Genomic DNA, 23,559 nt, shown 5'->3' on the forward strand with positions numbered 1-23,559 from the left:
GACATCAATGGCTTCTATCCACTGGTTACTGCAGATGCGTCCGTGTGAATAAGCCCTTAGGCTGGATTCACGCTATCGTATTTTTGTATGCAAAATTTGCGCATGCAATATGCAGTGAACAGAAGCCATTGGGTTTGTTCACAAGGACGGTTGTTGCTTGCGCAATTTCGCCGCAGAAAAAAATACGCAGCATGTTCTATGTTCATAAACATTTGCGCAGGGAAATAGAACATATGAAAATAATTAGGCTAATTAGCCATTTTAATGTACGGGACCGCGGCTGCGGATTTTTCTGCATGTACAAATGTGCACGATTTGCACATGCAAAAAGTACAGTAAAAAAAGGGCTGCGCACGGAAAAACCGCAGCGCACATGCACACGCAAATACGCATACGGCCATGTCAATCCGACCTTGGGTCTCATTCACACTGGTGATTTCACGCAGATATTAAGCCATGATAAAATGTCAGCTGTGAAGCATTGGATTCCATTTATTTCTCTCAGAGGGCCAATTTCGAGCGCGTGAAAAATTTGCACCATTAAAGCGTCAAATTGGCGACCTATCTTTTGACGAAAATCCCTGGAAGCTCCCATAGACTCATAAGACTCAAGGGAGGGGGAAGGAGTTTACCTGCGTCCGGCGCTCAGGAACGAAGACAGCTGCCGCTATTTAGGCAGTAGCAGTCATTCCAAGGATTTCTGCTGACCAAAGGACTTGTCATGCGATACGCCCGTCTGAATGGACCAGAAAATGCTAAATAATCTCAGAACTCGAATGGGGCAATTCTACATTGATGCGATTGAGGCCTAAGGGCTCCTTCACACTGGCAAACGCCATATCGCTGCGTGAAAATAGCGGCAAAATTGCTACTTTTTTCCTGCGATTTTTGAGCATTAGAGCTCTTACCCGCTGGTGATAGACTTTCCTGCAATGTCTTCCCTCAAGGCTCGCAGCCCTAAGAAAAATCTGCAATATCGCCCTATTGAAATCTATAGGAGAAGATCGCGAAGCAGGCTAGGAATCACCCGTAGAGAAGGAAGAGAAACAGAGCAACAGGGGATCTCTTACATATGTCCCTATATTTGGAGAGATAGGGGGCAGTGTGGGGCTAGAGGGCTTTCCCTCTCCAGCCAAATGAGAAGGGGAGCTAGTGGGATCCACCCTCTAGCCCCGCCCCCTCTCTTAGCTAGAGAAGAATCACTAAGAGAACCCCTCTAGCCCTGCCCCTCTCTAGTCCTGTGCCCACTCTCGGTGAAGCCCTGGGAAAGTTCTTTAGCCCCGTCCCTATCTCTCCAAATATGGGGAGATATGTAAGAGATCCCCTGTAGCTTCGCCCCCTCTCTCTTTCCTCCCCTCCCCACTATTCGTTCTCAAGTGCCACGGCTCAGCCAATCAGAGATAGTGCTTGATGAACCAATCATAGCCATTCATTGATTGGTTGAATGGGTGTGATTAGTTCATCAAGCACTATCTCTGATTGCTGAGCCGTGGCGCTCAAGAACCAATCACAGCCAGTGCTTCCTGGAGGCGGGGATTTTAAACCTCCAATCCAGGAAGTGCTGTCTGAAGACTACAGGAAAAGTGTGGCAGAGCTGCAGAGGGGACGGGCGCCGGAGCTGACAGCACCTGATAGGTCATGTTTTTTTTTTCAGGCTCGGGCTTATATTTCCAGAGCCCACACCCCCTGAAAATCCCGTCAAAAGTGCACTACAATATTGCGCGACTTTGTAGCATCATCAGTGACTTTGTAACAACACAAAATCATTATACTGTCGCAAGAAGACGCAGCAATATTGCCCAGAACACAGATGCGATATCGCGTTGCCCTTGCGGAAGCGGCCTCAATCTGATGCATATCACGCGTTTTCGTCACAAACCTGCATTGTGCCCGCCGGAAATCGCATGTAAAACAGCCAGTTTATCATTGACCTACATGGCACTCACCTGTGTGAATACTCCCTTACACCGACAACTAGTGGAGTCACACAGAGACCAGTCAGCTTGATATTGGCGATGAGGGTTAATACAATGAAGGTGGTGATCAGATCGGCCACGGTGGACTCACCTCATTATAGTTCTGGCTACAAGGGAACAAGGACTTGAAGGCTGAACCAAAACCGATGATATTGAAGAGCGATGTTGGCATAAGACTCTTTAAAATGACAAGCATGGCATCCTGCGGGCACAAGAATAGATGTCAATTAGGAAATATGATTACAAGCGTTTGACACTTGCGGTAATCGCCGTCGGTCAAAAATGTCACATAAAACTCACATGGGAGTAGATATATATCTGCCAAAGTAGATGACTGTTAAAGGCCATGTACACATGTAAGCACCAGAATGAAATGATACTAAGTTACAGCCTGTATATTCCAGAGCTGCACTCACAATTCTGCTTTTCTTACAAGAGATGATTGTACACTGCCTAGTGTGAAAATAACACATCCCAGAATGGAAATTGTGTGTAGATACTGAAGAAGTAGAGACTCAGACGCATGCAGAATACTGAGTGCAGCTGGCAGGGGTAGAGGTGTCACTTGTCACGGTGGCTCTACCAGACTCCTCCCTGGAGGGACGCACGGAACCTCGGCCAAGTCACCACTAGGTCTCTTCCAGGCAACGCTGGGACAGTGGTTACCTATATAAGTGTGGTGAATTTGAAGTTGTCACGCGTGACGCCACCATTCCTTCATACCGTTGAGTATCCCGTGGTTGAATAAAAAGAGTCCACACACATGATTGGAACTTGATAGCTCAGTCACTGGTAACAGCCAATGACGGGTGAACTTTACTGTATAATTTGCATACAATACAGCTTACTCGCACATGCAGGAAAGACAGCTTTTTGGTGATTGGTCAGGGAGGAGAAGTCAGGATGAAACTGGGCCTACAGTCTCAGTTATCTGCAGTGCTCCGCTCCTGGACACACACACTCCGGGACTTGGAACAACACGACACTCCACTGACACTCACTCAGAACTCTTGAAGACGACTCCGCACGGCGGACTCCTTGATCCTTTCTCTCCTCAGAGGTGGTTCCTGGCATGGAAAGACTCAGGGCATCTTTCCTCTTCCTCCATCACATGAAGGTACCCCCATGTGGCTGGCACTCCTACTCCACTCTCAACAGTTGAAGATGATGAAAGGCTCAGACACGTCTCAATCACTCACATTTATAGAAGTGAGACATCACGTGTCTAGACAGATTTTAATACTTTCCGACACATATCCCAGCCACTTTCAGACATTAACCTCTTGCATGCTGCAGCTTTGAAATACACATAGCAGCAGACAAGACACTTTGCACAGTGTATCCACATTAAAGACATGACATGTATGACAATTATGGAGGGGCCAGAAATAGGTGTTTCGGGCCACTACAGTTCCCCCGTACTTAAAATATGCTGATCCCAGTGCCTCTAAAATGGAGCGTAATATCTAGAGAAAGGATATCTCAGTGTACTACTCTAGTTCACCTCTAGGAACACTATACACTCACGGAGTGTGCAAGGCGAAACCTGGAAACACAACTCCTACCCTCCAGTTACTTATATAAAAGATTTACCCATTCTGGTGCTCTGAGACCAACTTATGAATGTCAATTTCTAAGTAAGGCATTTTATTATGACAGCATGTATGAAAATGGTTTTGGCCCAAACCATGATAGGATTCTACTAGGCTGAACGGAATTCAGGATGCACTAGTATAGCTATGGGGCAATTACATGACTCCTTTCCCCCAAAGACAAAAGATATGAGGCAAGTGGAATGAACATCGCTTCCTCTGACAAAAGAGAATACATCACTGCTGCGGTACTTCAAAATAGAGAAGGGCGACTGGTAGAAAAAAACAAAAGACAAGTGGAATGACCATCACTTTCTCTGAAAAAGCACTAGACTCCGTGACGGGTGGTAGCTTAAGTCAAAACCCCCCCTGTCCAGGACTAAAGAGATAAGGTGAAAAGGATGCCTGGCCTACTGAGACAGACTAGGATAGTGGACAGACACTGGCACTAAAGACACAACATGGGGAACAAAGAACCTCCAGTCATACACATATAGCAGTCACGCAATCTCATTCAATCAGGATCTTTTTACTTGTTAAGCTGAACAATTTTACTTGACTAATAAGATTATTTTGTCTACCTCCTGCGCAATTCTTGAACAATAATGTTGCATAACAATAAACATTTTCAATATGAAATAATAGAAACATTTGACTATGCAAATAGGATAAATATAAACATTTCAGTCCTTAAATACTTAAGGGGGCTTAACTGGGAAAAAAGAGAATGTCTCTTATGCAAAGAGTCTTTTAAAATTCAAAACAATTTCTTGGGCGGATCACACTGGTAGCAGGAATCACCTCATCTGCTTCCGAGTCTGTTGTCCAGCCCATGGGTGTAGGCAGAGATGACCCCTAGTGAAGCAGCAGACGAGGGACTATTAGGGTTCCGGGCTCGTCTCATGGCCACCCGTTCAGGCGTCGCAAGGTTTGCGGTACAACTCACTAGCAGGGGTTGTAGATTGTCCCCTCGATGAGGTGGCCCCGTGGCAGACAGGTGCAATCTCCCCCATAGGTGTAAGTGTTCACGAGCGTGGAAGAGGACTCTCACCCTAGGGTCCTCAAAGTCCTGGACGAAGGGATGCAACCCTGGGGGAATGGCTGCACGAGCCTCTTTGTTCTCCCTGTGAATAATAATTCAGAAAAGGATCAGCACTCCTTCTTGATAAGTAAGAATCTGGCGAGTCTGCGGCATGGGAACGTCCTGCGTAGAAGCAGCTGGGGAGTTCCTCCTGGGCCTGGCAGGTTTCAGAGTCACGGGCCAGATAAATTTTCTCTTCTGGGAAGCTTCTGCAATGGCATCCCCGGATGATGGAGGAAGTGAAGGACACGTTGGGGTGACCGGTTCTACAAGCTCTGGTTCATCCCCCCAGTAATACACCCTGGATAAGCCTTGCGCCTGTGATCGCTGGCAAAGGAGGCAACATCTCTGCAGCTTGTTGGTGGATGGCGTTCTGAACTGTGAGGTCCAGTGGCTCCTCTCTTTTAGTGGACTCCACCTTGGGGGGGGGGCGGGCTGGCCTGACTTGCATGCCAAAGTTCTTGAGTGGGGGTAGTCCTCCCCCCTACTTTGTGGCTAGCCAAGGCAGGGACTTCTTGACAGTAAACTTTTGGCAGCAAATTCTTGGCAGGCACACTCTGTGAAGAAGACAGGACGGCTGAGCGCCATTTTGAGTAGCCATGTTGAGACTCATGTGGGGCTCTGAAGCAAAGTCCAGTAATTGCACATGGTCCAACAATAACAGCAAATTCTCTCTCTCAGCGTAGTACTTCTTTGGAATTGCTGCTTGAGAGGAACTTTCCTGTAACACGGTTGTAAACATGGCTTGACACAGAGATTTTCTTCCTTTTCTGCTCCGGACTCACCAGAAGAAATTTTTCTTAGTACCTCTGCGGTAACGCAGGTATATAGATGCGGCACAGAGGCGTTTTATTCTGTTCGTGATGCCAAAAGAAGAGCCTGCAATGCCCCACGGTGACCAAGACACGAGGCTCACACTGAGGAGCTGGCGGGGGTAGAGGTGTCACTTGTCACAGTGGCTCTACCAGACTCCTCCCCGGAGGGACGCACGGAACCTCAGCCAAGGCACCGCCAGGCCTCTTCCAGATAACGCTGGGACAGCGTTTACCTGTATAAGTGTGGTGAACTTGAAGTTGTCACGCGTGACGCCACGTGCAAGAAAGACAGATTTTTGGCGATTGGTCAGGGAGGAGAACTCAGGATGAAACTGGGCCTACAGTCTCAGTTATCTACAGTGTTCCGCTCCTGGACACACACATTCCAGGACCCTGAATTACTCTGGAGGAGAAACACGACACTCCACTGACACTCACTCAGCACTCTTGAAGACAACTCTGCACAGCGGACTCCTTACTCCTTTCTCTTCTAAGAGGTGGTTCCTGGCATGGAAAGACTCAGGGCATCTTTCCTCTTCCTCCATCACATGAAGGTTGAAGGTACCCCCATGTCGCCGGAACTCCTACTCCACTCTCAGCCATTGAAGATGATGAAAGGTTCAGACATGTCTCAATCACTCACATTTATAGAAGTGAGACATCACGTGAGGAGACAGATTTTGATACTTTCCCACACATATCCCAGCCACTTTCAGACATTAACCTCTTGCATGCTGCAGCTGTGCATACAAGTAACAGCAGACAAGACACTTTGCACAGTGCATCCACATTAAAGACATGACAGGTATGACAATTATGGAGGGGCCAGAAATAGGTGTTTCGGGCCACTACATACACAGTGACTCCACCAGCAGAATAGTGAGTGCAGCTCTGCAGTAAGGTTGTGTGTTGGAGAGCTCTGCTGGTTCCAGGGTCTGGTCACAAGAGGCAGGTGTAGCCCTTGCTGAGAGCCCAGGAACAGTGCACAGTTTCTGGGCTTCATTTGCCATGGAGTCCCGTGCTTCCTTCCCCCCGGCTCCGGTCGGGAGGGGGGAGGAATGAACCCCAGGAGGGGAGAGGATCTAGCCGGGGTACGGGCAGCGTCACCCAGACTCCCCGGAAGGACGTGGAGCACAGGAAAACCAGAAGCCAAAGCAAGAGCAAGGTCAGTGCTGTAAAGGCACCTACAAGTGCCAGCTGGGGAGAACACAAGAGGGGTGAATCTGTGACCGCCATGGCATCTCGGATAGCTGCGAGTTTGAAAGACTTTAAGGAGGTCGGAAAGCAGCTCCAGAAATATCGCAGGGAGCTACAGAGTGCCCTCAGCGATTTGGATAAAGCCCCTCGGGGAAAGAAGAAAATTACTGCAGCGAAGAGAGTTAAAGGGGTTGTCTCGCGAAAGCAAGTGGGGTTATACACTTCCGTATGGCCATATTAATGCACTTTGTAATATACATCGTGCATTAAATATGAGCCATACAGAAGTTATTCACTTACCTGTTCCGTTGCTGGCGTCCCCGTCTCCATGGCTCCGTCTAATTTCAGCGTCTAATCGCCCGATTAGACGCGCTTGCGCAGAAGGGTCTTCTCCCTTCTGTCCGGTCCGGGCACGAGTGGTGTTTTGGCTCCGCCCCTTCTACGCGTCATCGCGTAGCTCCGCCCCATCACGTGTGCCGGTTCCAGCCAATCAGGAGGCTGGAACCGTCAATGGACCGCACAGAGCCCACGGTGCACCATGGGAGAAGACCCGCGGTGCATCGTGGGTGAAGATCCCGGCGGCCATCTTGGAGGAAAAGAAGTTGCAGAGAGTGGATTCGGTTAAGTAAAATATTTTTTATAATTTCAACACATCCCTTGCGTTTGTCCTGCGCTGAACAGGGGGCCTATGCAAGAAAAAAAACAACCCGTTTCGGCGCGAGACAAGCCCTTTAAAGCCTGCAAGGAGGCAGTAGACTACTACAAAGAGGAGAGGTATAGGATACTGCGAGCCAGCGGCCCATGTAAAGAAAAACTCTTAAATGATGAGCGATTTTCTGGAATGGCGCATGTGAGCAGTGACAGTAGCTCTGACGAGTCAGAAGATGCACAGGAGGGGATGGCGGTATGTTCAGGGGAGCAGCCGTCCCTACAGCAGAGGGGAACTGCAGGGAGCAGCATTCCTGCAGAGAAGGTTAGCCTGCCCCCCAAATCGGAGGAGTCCAATGCTGAGGATGCAGACGACGACAGCGACAGCAGCGGTGAGGGGGCCCTCATCATGCAGCAAATTATGCTGCAGGAGTCCCCAGAAAGGATGCAGAACATGTATTTTGGTGACGACATGCCTGAAACAACATCTACGGGCAAAAAGAAACAGAAAAAAAAGATAAAGACCACCATACAAGAGAGGTTTGTGTACGTCACCAAGCACTCCGGTCCAGCTGCAAAGTCAGATCGGGGTGCTAGCCCTGGTATACCCATAGTCCCGGGCTCTGCAGTGGGTCCGGTGCAGGGGACAGGGGAAGAGAGGGTTAATGCGGCCCAAAACTCCATTTCTGCTTGTGCCAGTAGTGGGAATGGAGGCGATAAGGTGGCAGAGAAGGTCCATGGGAAAGATGGAATGAGGGGTCGCGGCCAATCCGGAGGTGCTGGTGCTGATGGTTGCCCCCCAGTGGGAGGGGGGGGGGGGTAGTCTGGCATCAGGTTCCACCAGTGGCGGCTTGGCTGTCCCTCCTGTGTCCCTAAAACGCCTGTCAGGTGTAGAGGGGGCACGGTAGGTGGTAGCCAAGCCTGCCAATCCTCCCACCCATCATGACAGTAATGCAGTTACAACTAAGCAAGTGAAGAGTACCACAAGTCCCAGAATGGCTGGGAAAATAGGCGGAGCTGGGGCTGCAGAGATGGCTCCTACCAAAAATAATGCAGGACTTAGGACTGATTCTGTTGGTGTTGATCTCCAGCTGGACATACCATCTAGCTAGTGTAATATTAAAAACAAAGGTAAAGCAGGTCCCGCTCCAGCGAAAGAAAAGGAAGGTATGATTAGTGTAATGGATGTAACTGCTAGTACTACCGCTGCCCCTGCTCCCATGGAGGCTCAGGATGCCCCCAACCCTGTGGGAGGTATGCCATCAGCTGTACAGGAGTGTGGGGATTCGGGTAATAGTCAGAGGATGGGCCGGGATCCAGTCACCCCTCCAGCGGCGACAACAGCTGGTAGAAGTTATGCCAGTGTCGCCGCTGGAGGGAGGGGGGATGCATCCTCCTTGTCTTTGGGCTCTGGGGACGGCGTTTTGCAACAGCGCCTCCTGGAGGCCTTGAGGAGGGGGGAGAGCTCGATGAATGTAGGGGGCAGAGTTGTGGATTTGTCTCTCTGGGTGGAGAGACATGGTCTGGGTGCCTTCCGAGAACAAAGGGGGGAGACCGTCTGGTCCCTGCCGACAACCGGGCAGGACATTGGCCGTAGGAATGTGGCTCGTCTTCAGTGGAGAGGCAATGACGCATGCCCATCCAGGAGTAAGGTGGTGGAGCTTCTGCTGAAGATGGGTTTCAGAGCAAATGACATCTATGCCCTGATCCATCCTTACGGCACGTCTGAGTTCGACATCAGCTTTGTTCGCCCAGAGAGCTCTTTTGGGGGAACTACGAGTTGATGAAGGACGAGCCCGGCTGGCGCGGTTTTGCTGCACAAGTGGTAACCCGCCAGACTGGAGTCAAGAGAGTGACTGTTTTGACTCGTAACGAGTCCCTCTCTTGTTACGATATCATGACTTGGATAAGTCGGTACGGAGAGGTGGTGGATATGCCCAATAAGAACCAGGACGAACACGGCATCTGGTCGGGCGCCTGGACGTTTATGGTGAAACTTAAGCGTTCAGGGAATTCGGTGGCCCACATACCATCCGCGGCCTTCCTTGGCAGGGATCGTATCTTGGCCTTCTACCAGGGGCAGCCGAAGCTCTGTCACAAGTGCGGCGACCCCACACATTTGAGTGCAGCCTGTAATGTCATCTGGTGCGCTCTGTGTGGTGAGGTAGATCATCTTGCGGCATCTTGTACAGAAATTAGGTGTCACCTGTGTGGTGACCTCAGTCACCCATTCAGTCGCTGTCTGCGCTCTTTCGCCAATGCGGTCATGGCCCCAGCGGAGGAGAGTCAGGAGGTTGCTTCTGCAGGGGAGGGGACCAGCAGAGGCGAGGGAGCCCAGGAGCCAAGGAAGAACAAACATGCAGGGGCAACCAAGCTGAGGCGCCAAGAGAAGCGCGGAAGGGGCAGGGAGCTGGTGGAAACCCAGGTGGCAGGTGGGTCAATGCTGGCCCCTACTCCAGACGCAAATCATGTGGCTGAGGCTCCAGGGGACAGGGAGCTGGATGAGGAGGTCAGGAGGATCCGAAGGGAAGAGGATGCCACTTATTCAGAACTGCCCTCACCCACACTATGAAAGTGTGGGTGAGGGCAAAGATGAGTGGCAAAAGAAAAAGCGCAAGCAGGGCGCCAAGAAAGTGAAAAAAAAGGGAAGGGAAATCTTCCCCTGATATGGGCCAGGTGCAGGAAGCCAATCCAAACTCTCCTCTTGTTGGGCTCTCCAACAGGTACCAAGCTCTCTCGTCCTCGGAGGAGGCAGAGGGAGAGGTGTCTAGGGCAAGCGTGGGGCCTACAGGGGGTGCTGAGCCTTCCTCTTGTGGGGGTTTGGTGACCTCCAGGGGGAGGGCTGGCCCAGAGCCTAGTGGCAAGGAGGACGAGGTCGAGGAGCCCCTTGCCATGGACCTTTCAGTGTCAAAGAAACGTGGCAAGGGGTCATCCTCAGACCCGGATGAGAAGGGGGGGGGGTGGGAAGAAGAAAGCCATCTAACTCAATCACCAGTGATGGCGGCACCCGCTCCGTTGACGCTGGCATCCATTAATGTTGCCAGCATTAAATCTGATATGGCTAGATTTGAGGCCTTTGATTTTCTCGGCCGTGTTGAAGCCGACATTTTGTTTTTGCAAGAGACCAGGCTGCCAAATTTGGCAGCTGTGCATAAGGCAAGGAGGGAATGGAGGTCTGGTCCATCTTACTGGTCTCTTGCGGCCGAGCCATATAGCGGAGTGGCGGTCCTTTTTACCGCAGCGGTTGAATGCCGACGGGTTATCGAGTTAGAAATAGGGAGGTGCCTGATCCTGGATGTTCTCATGAAGGGACAAGAGCTTCGGCTAATCAACATCTATGGTCCCCAAACCAAGCGGGACCGCAAGGATCTCTTTATGAGGATCAAGCCGTACCTTTTTACCAATCGCCAGGTGATCTTTGGGGGTGACTTTAACGCAGTCACGAGGACCCATGACAGGGGAGGCTCCCTAGGCAAGCTGACTTATGATAGCGTCGCACTTAATAGCATAGCTAGCGAAGCTCGCCTGGTGGATGTCCACATCCGGCACACCCCAGGCCACGCGGGGTTCACCTATTATAGAGGCGAGAGCAGGTCTAGAATAGACAGGTTTTATTTGAAGGAGGAAGCCATCTCTTCACCAGTTTCTGTTGTTGAGGTGGAATTCTCCGATCACTGTCTGATTTTGTTTTCCCTGAATGTTGCAGAGACCCCCCGGATGGGTAGAGGCTTATGAAGGCTGAATTCATCACTCCTGGAGGAAGCAGAGATAAGACAGTCCTTTGAAGATTTTCTGCAGAGCCAGGTACCATTACTGGATCTTTGTAGCAGTAAGTCAGAGTGGTGGGAGATGCTCAAGATCAGGGCGGCGAGGTTCTTCCACCAGCTCTCTAGCCTCAGGAGCCTGAGTAAGTACCGTCTTTATCAGGGCCTAGGGAGGAAACTCGAACATCTTGTCTCAACTGGAGGTAGCAGAGAGGATATCTCCAGTGAAGTCTTTGCTCAGTATAATAGGCACGCATCTTTGGTTTTTGAGAGGGATTTAGGGAAGTACCACTCCCCTGACCCTTACAGAAACTGCAAGATGTCAGTGAATCGTAAAGTTGTCACTGGACTGATTGACGGTACGGGATCTCTGAACAGGTCCAGATCAGGGATTCTGGAAGTCGTCAGATCCTTCTACTCGCACCTTTTGAGAAAGAGGGATCTAGATCGAGATGTGATGTCGGCTTTCCTGGCTGAAGCTGTTCCTGAGCCAGGGGATGACATCTCCCTTAATGTTTTGACAGAGGAGATCAACATAGAGGAAGTTAAACTGGCGATTGATGGGCTTGCGCTCAAAAAATCGCCAGGACCGGATGGCCTAACATCCGAGTATTATAAGACCTTCAAGGACCTCTTGAGTCCCCTCTTGACTGAGGTATTCAATGAGTGTCTTTTCTCGGGCACTCTGCCTAGGTCAATGAGGAGGTCGGCTTTGATCCTTCTGTCAAAGGGTAAAGACTCGTATTGAGAACTGGCATCCCATAGCGCTTCTCAATACGGACAGGAAGGTTCTGGCAAAAGTGCTGTTTAATCGGCTGGTCAAGTTTGCACCCCGGCTCCTCTCGGGCGCCCAGCATTGCTCTGTTCCAGGCTGTAGCACCTTTAGTGCTGTTCTAGGTGTCCGGGAGGCAGTGGAGCAGGGTAGGGCTGGTCATTGGGGGGGGGGGGTACCTGCTGTCCTTGGATCAGGCCAAAGCGTTTGATCGGGTTAATCACGAGTACCTCTGGTCTGTTCTTCTGAGGTATGGCCTGCCAGTGGGGTTTGTGAATTGGCTCAGGACATTGTACGCGGGGGCTGAGACTTTCCCGCTAGTGAACGGTTGGGTCGGCCACCCATTTGAGGTTGGGTCTGGCGTCCGTCAGGGTTGTCCTCTGAGCCCCTTGCTGTACATGTTTGCCATTGATCTTTTCCTTAGGAGGATTGATGGTGGGCCTATGGCGGGGGTCAGGATGGATCGGGCGGTGCCGGAAGCCACCCTCAGGGTGGCAGCATACGCTGATGACGTCACCATCTTTGTGTCCTCGAGGGGGGAGGCAGAGTACATGATGGCAGAGGCGGATCGCTACTCGGAAGCATCCGGGTCTGGCATCAACTGGGATAAGTGCGAAAGTCTCTGGTTAGGAAGGGGAGATCCTACATTTAGTCTCCCGGACACCCTTCCAGTGCCCCAGGACTCGGATAACGTTCTCGGCATCAAATTTGGACGGGGCGATTACCCTATGCAAAATTGGGTGGTCAGGTTCGATGGTGCCACTCAGAAGGTGGCCCAGTGGAAGGGTTGGTCTTTGACCCTTCGGGAAAGGGTTAACCTGATCAAAACATACCTGCTCCCTTTATTCATCTACCTGGGCAGCGTATGCATTTTGCCAGAGCCTCTCTGGACCCGGGTCTACAATCTGTTCTTCCTAATGTTGTGGGGGAACAGGTTGAACTTAATTAGGAGAGATGTCACATATCGCACGAGGAGACTAGGGGGGGTTATCTATGGTCAACCCCGTGGTGTTTCTTGTAAACACCTTTGTTAAGATCAATATAGGCAACCTCTGGCAAGAGAGGGCTCCTCCGTGGGTATTCTCCTGTTGGGGATGGCTTCGGCCTTTCTTCCAGGAATGGGAGACGGGAGGGCGAGTGAAGGATCTTCGCACGCCGCACGGGCATCTTCCGGCTTACGCTACCGTGGTTCTGAAGATGATACGTCGGTGGGGTCTGGGGATGTGGGAGATCAGAACTCTGTCGAGGAAACTCCTCGATAAGAGGGTTCTGTTGACCCATTTCCAGAAGCCCCTGGCGCTCAAGGACTGCCCAAGTCGGGACCTGGAGGGAGGGTTACGTTTATTGAATTCTGACAGGATCCCCTTGAAGTTTTGGGACTTGACTTGGCGCTGTTTCCACGGGAGACTGTATGTAAGGGGCAACTTGAAGAGCAGGCCGCTGGTGGATAGGGGTTGTCCCCGCCAGGAGTGCAGCGATGTGCTGGAAAGCATGGAGCATTTCCTGCTTCAGTGTCCCTTTAATACAGAGGTATACAATCGGGTGGGAGCCTCCATTGGTTGGCCCAGGTTGGCACGCCTCTCGTATGCGGACTGGGTCTATGGGGCATTTAGGGACCTTGGTGGCAGGGATCGGTGCACTTTATTCTTAGTCAGCCTAGTGGTCAGGTTTCACATTTGGAATGCACGGTGTTTAGTCTCGACGGAAGAGAAAATCCTCCCCGTGGATGAGGTGAATAGAAACATCCTGGGTGACCTGGTGAAGGTGCGCTCTCTGGATTATGAGAGGTTGGGCACGACTAAGGCCTCTCTCCTATGGAGAGGGTTTGTATTTCGTTAGGGACAGTCTTCTTATTGTTAGGGTCTTTGTAGGGACAGAATAGGGAGAGGTAGGGACAGTTTCTCTGAGGGTAAGTTTTAGGGAAGGAGTAGGGACATTGTAGGGACAGATTAACCATAGGGATAGTGTTTCTCTATTTGGTCGGTGCCCGGCTTATCATATCCAGTCCTTGTGGAGGGCTGTGTGTGCCACTAGTAGAGTTTTTGTTTTCGGTCAAAGATGAATTATGTACGGCTGCAGGTAACTGAACCTTAGGCTTTCGGGTATTGATATGTAGTGTTGGTTTGTAGTTGTGTAATATAAGATATGTTATATGTTTTGTTTTGTATATAGGGTGAGGGGTTATAGATAGGTTGGGTGGGGGTTTATTGGGGGGAGGGGGGGGATTTATGCCTCAGCCGTAGCTTGACACGTCCCGGACAATGAACACTGGGCACGGACTGCTGGTGCGGGCGTGGCCCTCAGGCTGCGGCGGGCAAGGCGTGTAATGCGGTGCAGCTTGGCCCGTCCTGGACAGAAACATTGGGCACGGACTTGGGATGCAGGCGTGGCCCCCAGGCTGCACTGTACGGGTGGAGTGCTGGGTGTGTGGTGGCGGGGAATTAGCTAAGGAATAGTCGGGATAATTGAATTCATTTTAGTTTTGTGTGCTTTTATATATTTAAAAAAAAAAAAATTATAAAAAAAAAAAAAAAAAAAAAAAGGGAAAAAAAAAAAAAAAAAAAAATTTATACAGAATGATGGTTTAAGTTAAAAAAAAAAAAAAAGCAGTTATATTGCTAAGATTTATTATGTGTTTTTTTCCCCCTCATTTATGTGCTGTTTATTTTGGTTTGTTCTTAGCTTATTATAATTTGGACCGAAGCAGGTCTGGATTAGGTCAGACTGGATCCCTTGAGTTACGTTGTTAAATATAGTTTTATTTTGTCTCCTCCCCCAAACCCTTAGTTTAGTATCCCGTTTTTTCATGTTTTCTTCAGTTGCAGATTCTATAGGTTGTGATGGTTTGGATGGTGTGTAGTGTGTGTGCGGTATGTTAGCCTGACCAGAAGGACCGTTTATTTATAATTTAAGGACAAGTTTCGTTGACCGAGAGCCGGACTTTTGTATTTAGTATTAACAAGTTGTATTTGGTCATTGTCTCTGTGAGCCGTGAGGCGGGTTTGTTTTGTTGCTGTTATGTTTTTTAATTTTATAATAAAAAAGATCTACAGGATGTTACTCAGGGTCAGTACAGGATAAGTAATGTATGTACACAGTGACTCCACCAGCAGAATAGTGAGTGCAGCTCTGGAGGATAATGCAGGATGTAACTCAGGATCAGTACAGGATAAGTAATGTATGTGCACAGTTGGAATGGTGTTGGGAGGTGGACACAACACAATGAAGTTGTTGCTGCTGTCTGTTCTCCTTGCCATGCCTCCAATAACCCTTCTGTTGCTGATTGTATAACAGCTGTGACAACATTTGTGTTAGTGGCTGCATTGGGGATTCTTGGACTATTTCCTTGAATTATTTTCCCTTCTTTCATGTTCGTTGTGGCTGGTAACTGTGGCTGCGGCACGGGGGATTCTCTAATTATATGTAAATGGATAACAACTGTTGGACAGAGCCCCCCTTAACAACAGAGCAATTAAAGAGAGAAAGCATTAATACAACCAGAAGCTAACGAGGCCAGCGGGGCTCAGGGAGATTGGGGGCCAGAATTCAGGTTGGCCCTATCTAATTACCCCATGCACTGTACCCTATTGTTAACGAATAGATAGAGGCTGTGATGAAATCAACCATCACCAGAAGGGGGCCCTACATACACATTTGAAGGCCCCTTTACTCTGTATATACTATGAATACCTATTCTATATAGCAAGGGTTAATCACGCCTCTCTATATGGGAGTCTGCGTTCTATTTCAAGAGATGTTTCTAACCTCCTATTTGCTCATTAATTGATTCCCCTGATCCCGCTGACGCTTCGATAGCTGGTTATAAGCAGCCGCACTGGGTGATAATTATATTTTAGGCTCTGAATATAATTATACATTTAGTTATTGCCTGTGTAATAAAGGCGGGGTGCAGATGAGGGAGTACGGCTTGTGGGGTCTTCCTTCGCGTCTCTATATTGTGTGTTCTTCCATCTTCAGTTGTTCTTGGCTCGTACAAGTCAATCGATCAGCGGCTGTATGAAGTGTCAGGCTGTCACAATGTATCAGCCTTGTTAGCTCTTCCTCCCTCCCTCTCTCTTTTCTTCCCTCCCTCCTCATGTCTTGGTGTTTTTTCTCATCCTGAGCTCCATGTCTGCTCGCTCGCCTTCCGTCTTCCGCTGTTTCTCATTTTTTATATACAAACGAGTGGGGGTCCTACAGAATAGTGAAAATGAGCATCCCGTCCTGACATTGGCGCCCTTAAACTTAAGTATGAGGCCGCCTGCAGACGGGCGGGTCAGATCCGGCTGCGAGGATTCTCGTCGCGGGACCCGACCCGAGCACCTCTGCGAGCCCCGCACAGAAATAGAGCATGCCACGGTTTGTTTGCCGCGCGAGATTTTGCGCGGACAAACCGCGGCTGTCTGCCTAGGATTGCGTTTGCTAACGCAATCCTATGGCAGCTTCCAAGGGCGGAAATTCCGCCCGTCTGCAGGCGACCTTAAAAGGAGACCGAGCAGAAGATAACTACAAAACTGAAAGAAAGTTAGACAAAATGTAAAATACTTCTTAACCTCTTTAGCACGCCGCCATTTTCTAAAAAAAGTTTTGTCTTCCGTTCCCCACTTTCAAAAAATTATAACTTTTTATTTTTCGGCCGATGTAGCTGTGTGAGGCAGCATTTACCGAGTGTGATATCGGTCCGAGACACTCGCACTCTGTGACCTTGCCTGTGAGTGCGAAGCCCTTTACGAGAAAACACATCGCGTCGCGGTACCTGTGATTGTCACATGCGTATTTCACAAGCAGGAAAATCGCATGTTGTTTCAATTGGAAGAATTTAAAAATCCCATTTCATGCACAGGCGGCTGCGATGCAAGCTTTAACTCGTACATAGCACATAATGGGTGTTTTGTGTGATATCACAGACAAATAGGACATGCTTTGTGTTTTTGTGATACCACAAAAGTAAATGTAAGCATAGGAATGCCCGTGTAAATGAACCATTAAAAGCAATGGTTAATACAAGGTGTGAGTTCTGGCAAATGCACAGAACCTGCGTGTTTTTATTGCTTATTTGTACAGGCGATTTTTAATTAATTAATTAATTAATTAATTAATTTTTTTTGTGTGCGAGTTTTGCGTGTTGCACGAAAATAAAACCCATAATTTTAAATGGCTCTATTTACATGTGCGATTTTTCTGTAATATCACAGATCATTTGTTATGGGCGAGTTATAAATCCATTGCAGTCACATGTACATGCAGGGTACGTACTAGTGCAAAGAGATTTGTAATTATTCCTATTAAAACATGTCATTTTCACGAGCATGAAAAAGGCGCGTGCAAATCGCATGTACCGAAATGTGATTTTCTCACAAAAAGCATCGCACCGGCAGTGAAAATCTCAGGTTTAAAAGTGCGATATCGCAGTCACCCGTGTAAGTCCAACTAAGGGCTTGCTTTTTGCGTAATGAGTTGTATTTTTCACTGGTACTACTTTTATGTATCCAGCACTGTCTTAACAGCATTATGGGCCCCCGGGCACAGCAGTATACTGGGGCCCCTACAATAACTACTCAGAGGAATAAAAATGGGGATGCGGCGGGCACGGGGCGGCGATTTATGACGCATATCTATATATATAAATACGAAAGCCCTGACTCACTGACTGTCTCACTGACTGACTCACTGACTCGCCACTAATTCTCCAACTTCCCGATGTCGTAGAAACATGAAATTTGGCACAAGCATAGATTATCTCCAAAATAGGAAAAGTAAAGGGGTCCCAACTCAATTATTCAATTTTAGGTGCAAAAGAATTAGCGTCCACATTTTACGTATGTAATCTAATTCTCTCACTTCCTGATGTCATTTTATATAAAGGAAACGTCGCATGGTTGCCTCCACGTGGTGTTTCCTGGGTAACGCAAAGAACTATGCAAAATGGTGAACATATCTTTTTTCCAGTATCTCTAAAGTAAGCACGACTTCATAAGATTTTCCGTGTGAACACCAGATAAACACCAGTACCAAATTAACTCGGGCGAAGCCGGGTATATCAGCTAGTTATACATAAATCTGTGGGTCCAGGGAGGCTTTTCTCCCTCCCAACAAGTCCTCCCCACTCTTTATGTTTTAAATATTTATTAGGTTTTTTTTTAAGAATTAAAAAACTTTATTTAACATTACTATGGGGGACTGGAACTTGGGATAAATTATATTGCAATACTTCTGTAGTGGCCAGAAGTCTATGTTACTGGCCCCTCCATAAGTGTCATACATGTAATGTCTTTTTTGTGTGAGCTGTACACAAGTGTCTTGTCATTCTGTTATGTGTATTGCACAGCTGCAGCAAATGAGGAGTTAAGTATTTGCAAGAGACTGGGAGATGCTTGCAATGTCTTGTCACGTGGTGGGAGTGAGGATATAAATATGAGAACTTTGGGTGTGTCGGGAACGTTTGGTTCTTCGATTCTGGGGGTTCCATTGAGAGTGCCAGCCACATGGGGGTACCTTCAACTCCCATGTGGTGAAGAATGGAGGAGGAAGAGCAGTTCCTGAATATCTGTATGCAGTGACCGTGGAGTAGTGAGCCCAGAAAGAGAGAGCTTGAGCATGTTGATGGTGAGTTAAGGCCAAATTCCTGTGCAGAGGTAATTTAATCTTGCTGTTCCTACGTGGCCGTCCTGTGCCTAGGGATCACAGTGTAGAGGTACTATAATATTGTCGTTTGCCTGCACGTCCGTTCTGTGTAAACTGTGCCGTTCACCCATTGTTTATGCTAAGTAAAGTTTTGCCAGGCCCTGACCGTTCCCAGGGACCTGAGGTACGTTACTGCGGCTTAATTATTTACAACCGAGAGTCTTTCCGGTGGGTAATGGAACAGTGGCGTCACCCATGATAACCCCTACACCTGTTCGCAAAGTTATTGGGCATCCCTTTCCGAGGGGTACCCCGAAAAGGCCCAGCGCTGCCCTGGCTAAGGCTACGTGTGTCCCTCTAGGATGGAGCGTGGTAAGTGCCACCATGACCAGTGTCCATTTTGCCCTCCCAGCTCCTCAACGTATGCCCTGCAGTATATTGTATTTCTACAGGTATTCTATTAAGACGTGCCCCTGGCATGTCTTAAAACAAAGAAATACATGGCAGCATACAAGGCATCAGGCTGCCATGACATCCGAAGGACACCCGTGTGAAGTTAGCCTTAGTCTTCCTTCACACGGCCCTAGTGTGGTATCGAGCCGTGAAACTCAACCTGATATTGCGCACGTTCGCTGTGCCCGTGGATGCGAGGCGGTTTTATGTCAAAAAAGCCTCCCATTCCTCCAGTATGGTTGTGATTTTCCGGATCAACAAGTGGATCCCATTGTTTTCAATGGTAAACCTCGCATCGCCCGCAGTGCAATGTGTTACCCAACCCAATTAAAACAATGGACAATGCGTTCCGAAAGAACACCCAAACGTAGGACAAGCTGCGATTTATTTTTTAATTTAATTTATTTTTTTTTTCCTCCTGCATTCATATTCATGCGAGATTTGTGCCTCTCGCATCGCACAAATCTCACGCGATTTTCATGACCGCGTGAAAGCAGCCTTAGCTGCCGTATCGGTATTATTTTTTATATATTTTTTACTATATTGGGTACATTTGGATCAGTATTTACACAGTGGAAAATAAAAGCAAAATGGAGGCAAAATCCGATAACTGATTACGGTTGTAATCTCATCTGTAACACGTGCGTCTTAAGGATCCGTATTACAGAGGCTGGCCTCACAATGGATCGTGCACTGGGCCTCATGTATCCAAGAGCTCCCTCACACGGGCATATTTGCATGCAAAATTTGCGCATAAAATACGCAGAGAATAGAACCCATTGATTTCCATAAGTTTAGTCACGTGTGGATTTCGTATGCACATTTCAGTGGCGGAAAAAAGAACTGCCGCATGCTCTACTCTTCTGCGCACCAAAGGTCCTCAGAAAAGTCAAGCGGTGGATGCAAATGTGCGTACAATACGCAAGGAGAGGTGTGATACATTGCAGAATTCTACTAGAAGGCCACATCTGGAACCAATTAGCCATTTCAAATGGTGCGTCTTGTTTGATGAACATGCTGTGCGGGCGGCGAAAAGGGCGCTCAAATATGCTGATCTGCGTACAAAAAAGCATTGTTTGTTCCGCTGAAAACGTAGCGCTGAGGCGTGTGATAATCTGCATACGTCACTGTGAAGGGGGGTCAAACTTCTTTTTACTGAGGGCCACATCAGCATAAGGCCTCTTTCACACCGGTAATAGCGATATCGCTGCGACAAAATTGCAGCTGTGTTCTGTGCGATATTGCTGTGTTTTCTCGCTGCCATATTGCGATTTTGAAATGCTACAAAGTCGCACAACTTTGTAGCGCTCTTTTGCTGGGATTTTTGGGGGCTTTAAATATAAGCCCTACTCCAAAAATGAACCCTAGCTGCAATTTAAAAAAATCCAAAACAAACAATACATCACCTGTCAGGCGCTGTCTGCTCCGCCGCACGCCTCCTTCTGAAGCTCCCACACACTTGCTTGTAGTTTTCTCTCAGCGCTTCCTGGTCAGGGGCTTCAAAAACCCCGCCTTCTGGAAGTGCTGGCTCTGATTGGTTCTCGAGCGCCGCGGCTCAGCCAATCACTGCAACACTCGATGAACCAATCACAGCCATTCAATGTGGTGGCTAAAGACTACAAACAAGTTCAGTAGTGTCTGTGACTACCTCTCAGACATGATATGTCATCACTAGGGGGCAGGGCTGTGACTACCTCTTAAACATGATATAAAGGCTGGATGTCAGCAGTAATAGATAATGTTACTGTAGTAAAAAGTGTGTGGATCTCATGTCTGATCACATGTCATTATATCAGTGACGTCATCACTAGAGGGCGAGGCTGTGACTACCTCTCAGACATGATATACAGGCTAGTTGTCAGCAGTAGTTGATGATGTTACTGTAGTATAAGGTCTGCGGATTTCATGCGTGATCACATGTCATTATATCGGTGATGTCGTCACCAGGGGCGGGGCTGTGATTACCGCTAAGACATGATATACAGGCTGGTTGTCAGCAGTAATGGATGATGTCACTGCAGTATAAGATGTGCGTATGTCATGTCTGGTCAAATGTCATTATGTCAGTGACATCATTACCAGGGGGCGGGGCTGTGATTACCGCTGAGACAGGATATACAGGCTGGTTATCAGCAGTAATAAATGATGTTGGTAGTAGTGTATCTTGACGCCACCAGGAAGTCCTGGTGGAGTCAAGATTGACAGGAGGTGACGCCCCCTGAACCTGATTGGCTGTACATCAGCCTGCCAAATAGGTCCTGGAAGGCCACTAAAATTAGGGGTAAAATACTTCTTGCGGGCATATATTGGAATTCAGCACTTAAGCACCACTGGCGATTACAGTCACCTCATTGGTTCTTCGGCAGCACGTGGATAGACATCGTGCACGCGGATACAGTTATGCAGCTGTGAATGACGTCATCAGAGATGTGGCCATGTTTAACTCGTGCCGAGAGGAACGAAGCTGCTGCATCTAGGAAAAATACGTTCCTCTGAGCAGGAGTAAGCATACAATTCCTATACGCAGCAGCTACGTTCCTCTCAGCATGAGTATGGGCTATTTTGTAGCGCTCTATGGCCTCTCCTGTAGCGCTGTATGGGCTGTCTTGTAGCCGGTATATGGGCTCTCTTATGTCACTTCTGTCTCTTGTTTGGGTCTACGGGCTCTGTAGTAGGGTCTACGGGCTCTGTAGTAGCGGTCTACGGGCTCTGTAGTAGCGGTCTACGGGCTCTGTAGTAGCGGTCTACGGGCTCTGTAGTAGCGGTCTACGGGCTCTGTAGTAGCGGTCTACGGGCTCTGTAGTAGGGTCTACGGGCTCTGTAGTAGCGGTCTACGGGCTCTGTAGTAGCGGTCTACGGGCTCTGTAGTAGCGGTCTACGGGCTCTGTAGTAGCGGTCTACGGGCTCTGTAGTAGCGGTCTACGGGCTCTGTAGTAGCGCTTTGAACTGTGCCTCCATCGGCGCTTCACAAGTGGCACCCCACCCGATGTCAGTTTCACATACCGGCGGTTGCAGCGAGGCAACAGGACCGAGGGGGAAAAGATAATGTTATGCGCCGGCAGGAGCACGCACTGGCCACCTCCCCACCCCCCCCCTCCCAACTGATGTGCCTTTCCCGGCGGCGGACCAGAAGCGCTGAGGGCCGCAGCGGTCAGCGATGGAGCGGCCTCCACGGATCTCACAGTCCCGCCGGCAGAGCACAACCGCTGAGGATGGCAGCAGTGAGTGCGGGAGCGGCCCACACCGAGCTGACAGTGAAGGCAGCAGACCATTACTGGTGAGGATGGCACCTGTGAGCGGGGAACCTTGGGGTGAGGGTAACATGTATGTTTAGGCTTACATTAGTAGATGTTAATGCTGGCATGTTACACCGTTAACATGCCATAATGTAAGCCTGAGCGTTACGCTGCACAGAACTCAGAAATCTACGCATACTGTGCTACCAGGACCTGCCATCCTTGACCCTATCGGGAGCTGGGGGTGTAACAGGGGCGTTCCTCCTGTCAAACACCTGGCTTCCGGTGGCGTCAAGATACACTAATACCGATGATGGTTACTGTAGTAAAAGGTGTACGGATCTCATGTGTGATCACATATCATTATATCAGTGATGTCATCATAAGGGGGCGGGGTTGTGACTACCTCTTAGACAACAAAACCAGACAAATGTCATAGCAAATACTTGGGGGTCTGCTCCTCTCACTGACCATGACCCCACATTACCCGGACTCTGGTGATGTTCACTCCGCTCATGCTTCCGCTGCGGTCGATGAGGAAGATGAATTCTCCTTGGGTTTTGCTGAGGTCGGTCTGAGTAGTCTTCAGATCCGGACAGAAGTTCAGCATGACTACTGGGTTGTGACAAATGTCCTTAATGAGACGCTTGCGGATTATCTCCGTCTATTAATAAGGAGGAAAATGTGTTGAGAGGCGTGAAAAGTAATTACCCCCCTGAGATCCCGTTAATTACCCGTCTCTGCTGTAGAGATTCTATTCTCATTGTTACTGACATTGAAATCTCCAACAAACAGTTACTTAAGGATTAATCATTGTAAAATGAAAAGTTCTGCAAATATCTGCTTACTGTCAGTGAATAGAAACATTCTTGTTACATTCAAAGACTGAAACCCCATCCTGATCTAGTCCTGCTCACACAAGTGAGGGTTTGTTACAATGTATCAGTGTAGACAATCCTCTGTGAGCTAAAAACGTACAGCCCAGAATGCCAGACCGGTCTTATCTATACTAATACATTGTAACAACCTGCGGCTTCCATTCACCAATAGCAAGCAGAGATCTTAAAATAGTGAGGAAATGAAACTTTTTCTTAAAGCAACCGTGTTTTTTATTAATTACCGTCTATTTTCTGTGTCGTTACTCCTCGGATTCTCTGGATCCAGGCGTCCAAGATGCCCACCACAATCTTATAACTACCTAATGCAAACTGTGTGCTACTGTCTGGTTGGCAGGCGCTGATCACATAAGTAGCTCTGGCCAATCAGAGAGCAAGCATTATGCATTGGCAGTACTGAATTAGGTACTTAGAAGATTGCAACACCATCCTGGAAGACCACAGGGTCCAGAGTCGGCAGAACCACGGGACAAGAACAGAGAAAACCAACAACAGTTGATATAAC

The 23,559-nt window shown here is 48.6% G+C and overlaps 1 protein-coding gene across 1 annotated transcript in view; it reads right to left on the reverse strand.

Moving 5' to 3' along the window:
- VWA5B1 (von Willebrand factor A domain containing 5B1) overlaps positions 1–23,559 on the reverse strand; it is a 94,729-nt gene that overhangs the window by 50,938 nt on the left and 20,232 nt on the right. The window contains exons 7-8 of the mRNA XM_066572618.1: positions 22,646–22,822; positions 2,068–2,178 (exon numbers count right to left, since the gene is read on the reverse strand). Coding sequence (XP_066428715.1) covers positions 2,068–2,178; positions 22,646–22,822 — 288 coding nt within the window. The remainder of the gene's footprint in view (positions 1–2,067; positions 2,179–22,645; positions 22,823–23,559) is intronic.

This window comes from Eleutherodactylus coqui, chromosome 6 (genome assembly GCF_035609145.1).
Source record: "Eleutherodactylus coqui strain aEleCoq1 chromosome 6, aEleCoq1.hap1, whole genome shotgun sequence".
In the NCBI taxonomy this organism is placed as follows: domain Eukaryota; kingdom Metazoa; phylum Chordata; class Amphibia; order Anura; family Eleutherodactylidae; genus Eleutherodactylus; species Eleutherodactylus coqui.